General features: G+C 49.3%; 1 protein-coding gene across 2 annotated transcripts in view; it reads left to right on the forward strand.

The window, feature by feature from the left end:
• LOC101624145 (zinc finger protein 260-like) overlaps window positions 1-2,448 on the forward strand; it is an 8,857-nt gene that overhangs the window by 1,431 nt on the left and 4,978 nt on the right. The window contains exons 2-3 of one of the 2 annotated variants that reach the window (XM_012733576.1): window positions 599-776; window positions 1,024-1,119. In XM_012733576.1, the coding sequence (XP_012589030.1) occupies window positions 635-776; window positions 1,024-1,119 (238 nt within the window). In that variant the 5' untranslated portion in view covers window positions 599-634. The remainder of the gene's footprint in view (window positions 1-598; window positions 777-1,023; window positions 1,120-2,448) is intronic. The other variant, XM_012733575.1, reaches the window with a different exon arrangement.

The following is a 2,448-nucleotide window of genomic DNA, read 5'->3' on the forward strand; positions in this document are numbered from 1 at the left end:
TGAATAGCTCCCTTTCTGTCTGTCTACCCATGTGTATGAGGAACACCTGCACGTACAGTGCCTTGAACATCACCTTGCTGCCTGTCTCTCCTCACAGCTCAGGACTCGGCTAGACACGGTGCTGCACACAGTTCCCTTAACGTGTCAGCTGCTCACCATCTTCTCCTGTATTGACTTCTGCTGTTGCCTCATTCATGAAAACATGCCGTTAGCATGGGGCCTCATCTCCAGGACCTCAGTGGAGGGGATCCTGCTGAGGGACAGTGCAATTTTCCTCCTCTTCTCTACCAGTATACATTGAACATGACTTTGGTTTAGCTTCTGTAGCACGTTATTATAGACATAGGCTCATACATGTGTGCCCTAGCCAGATTGTGAGGATCGTTGAGAAGCAGAGTTTTAGGCATTCTTTTATTTGTAGCAAGAAGGACATTGCCATATTTTCAGTAGTACTAATCTGCAGTTTTTTCTTGAAGCTAATTAACCCATACGGCAGCAAGAGATTTTTATTGTAATATCTAACAATACAGAATACAAACCGTGGTGAATTCTGTGCAGTGTAAAACTCACTCAAAAGATTGAACTTGCAAATTTCCAGTTCTTCTGACTCAGGATGATACTCTGAATTGCGGCGATGGTGCCATTACAGGAGATGGTGACCTTTGAGGACGTGGCCGTGAGCTTCACCTGGGAGGAGTGGCAGGCCCTGGACGACGCTCAGAGGACCCTCTACCGGGACGTGATGCTGGAGACCTACCGGAGCCTGGCGTCCCTGGGTGAGCCAAACGGCCCTGTCACTGCCGAGCACAGCACTGTTTTCTTCTTTGCCAAATGTGAAACTTAATGAAGTTAACTGCTTTTAGCCTTAAGATTCCAGGCCAAGAAGAGGTGAGTGTTCAGCATTTTAGTCAGAGGTTCCAGGCGGCCCTTGATTTCACAGTTGCCAAAGTTCCGCTGTTGCCTAACTCAGAAGCCTTGAGACTGCAGCAGCCTGATCGAAGGCACACGTTATTCTCTCATCAGCAGGGGGCTGCGTGACCAAACCTGAGGTGATCATCAGGCTGGAGCAGGGAGCAGAGCCGTGGACCGTGGAGGTGCCCCGAAACCAGGGCCTCTCAGGTCAGGGCGCGGGCAGCGGGGGCGGGGCAGAGGGGCACGCCGCAGGTGTCGGCCGTTGCTTCCCAGCGTTCTCCCTAGCCCGGGCCCAGGCTGCATGTGTCAGACACGGTCATCCTTCGTTCTTCACCTGCGGGTCCCGTTCAGACGTCTCCCCCTCTTTAGAGTGGTTTTTATTTTATTTTTTTTGCTTAGACTTAACCAAAAGCCAGTCTCTGCCTGCCTCCTCTTACAGCTGGTTTGGTTAGTTACTGTCTCTAGAACCTCGGTCACCACCTTTTCCTCCACTCTTCTTGACTGTTTTAGACTTTTATTCATACATTTGTGTATTCCTTCAGCATACTAATTTTGAAATTTTACACATAGCAAAATACTTTTGCTCATATCAACAGTAGCCACATAAATGTCCTTTTTTAGTAGAGCTTACACTCTGTTAGGGAGAAAGGGAAAGAAGTAAGTGTTTAACAGCGCAAGAAGAGTCAAGACATGTTTAAGTGTAATAAGGGCTAACAAAGGGGGCGTTACTCCTAGAACAGGAATTAAAACTTTAAGGCAGGTGTTTTTCATTTTGACATAAATTTCACATGTAGAGGGTACCTCACCACGGAAGGGCCCAGCGAGGGACTCCCTCGCTCAGACGGGAAGCAGTAGGGGCCAGTTTGGGCAGCGCCTAGGGGCCTGCAGAGACATCCGGGACGTGCCTGTGAACCAAACGTCAGCCGCCGAGAAGCCGAGCAGGACCCAGCCGCTGCTCACCTGGGAAAGGTGTGGGGCGATACCTGGGGGAGAAACTAAAGTTTGTTTCTCTATGGAGCCAAGAATTGTAGTCTGGGGAGTTTAGCATTTTGGGGGACTTACAGTTTGGGGGTGCAGTTTAAGTTAGCATTTTCACCTTCCCTTGTGGAAATTATTTTAAAATAATGATAAGAAACATACAAGGAATTCTGCTTTCACTCTAAGTAGGGCATAGCTGAAATTCCTAAGTACAATAAAAGTCTTCAGAACCAGTGAATTATCAAGTAGGCACTGTCTTACCAGGCAGGGGAGAATGAGGGATCCTGATCTCAGAAGGCGCCAGAATAAGCTTCTCAGAGGTAGTGAGGACTGTCTGGGTTGCAGAACCCAGTTCAGCAAGGAAGTGTACAGAGTTGTGAGTCAGGGCTTCTGGAACCTGCCCTGTTTCCTGGAAGCCATTACTGCAACGCTCGCCTTGGACTTGCAAAGCTGTGTTCTCTGGCTGCTTTGTCTTTGGAACGGCACCGCAGAGCCACAGGCTCCGTTTGGGCAGCGACCCAGCCGCTGCTCACCTGGGAGTAGATGCGCCACAGGCTC

The sequence above is a fragment of the Condylura cristata genome, unplaced genomic scaffold (genome assembly GCF_000260355.1).
Source record: "Condylura cristata isolate star-nosed mole 26May11 unplaced genomic scaffold, ConCri1.0 scaffold00041, whole genome shotgun sequence".
NCBI classification, from domain to species: Eukaryota; Metazoa; Chordata; class Mammalia; order Eulipotyphla; family Talpidae; genus Condylura; species Condylura cristata.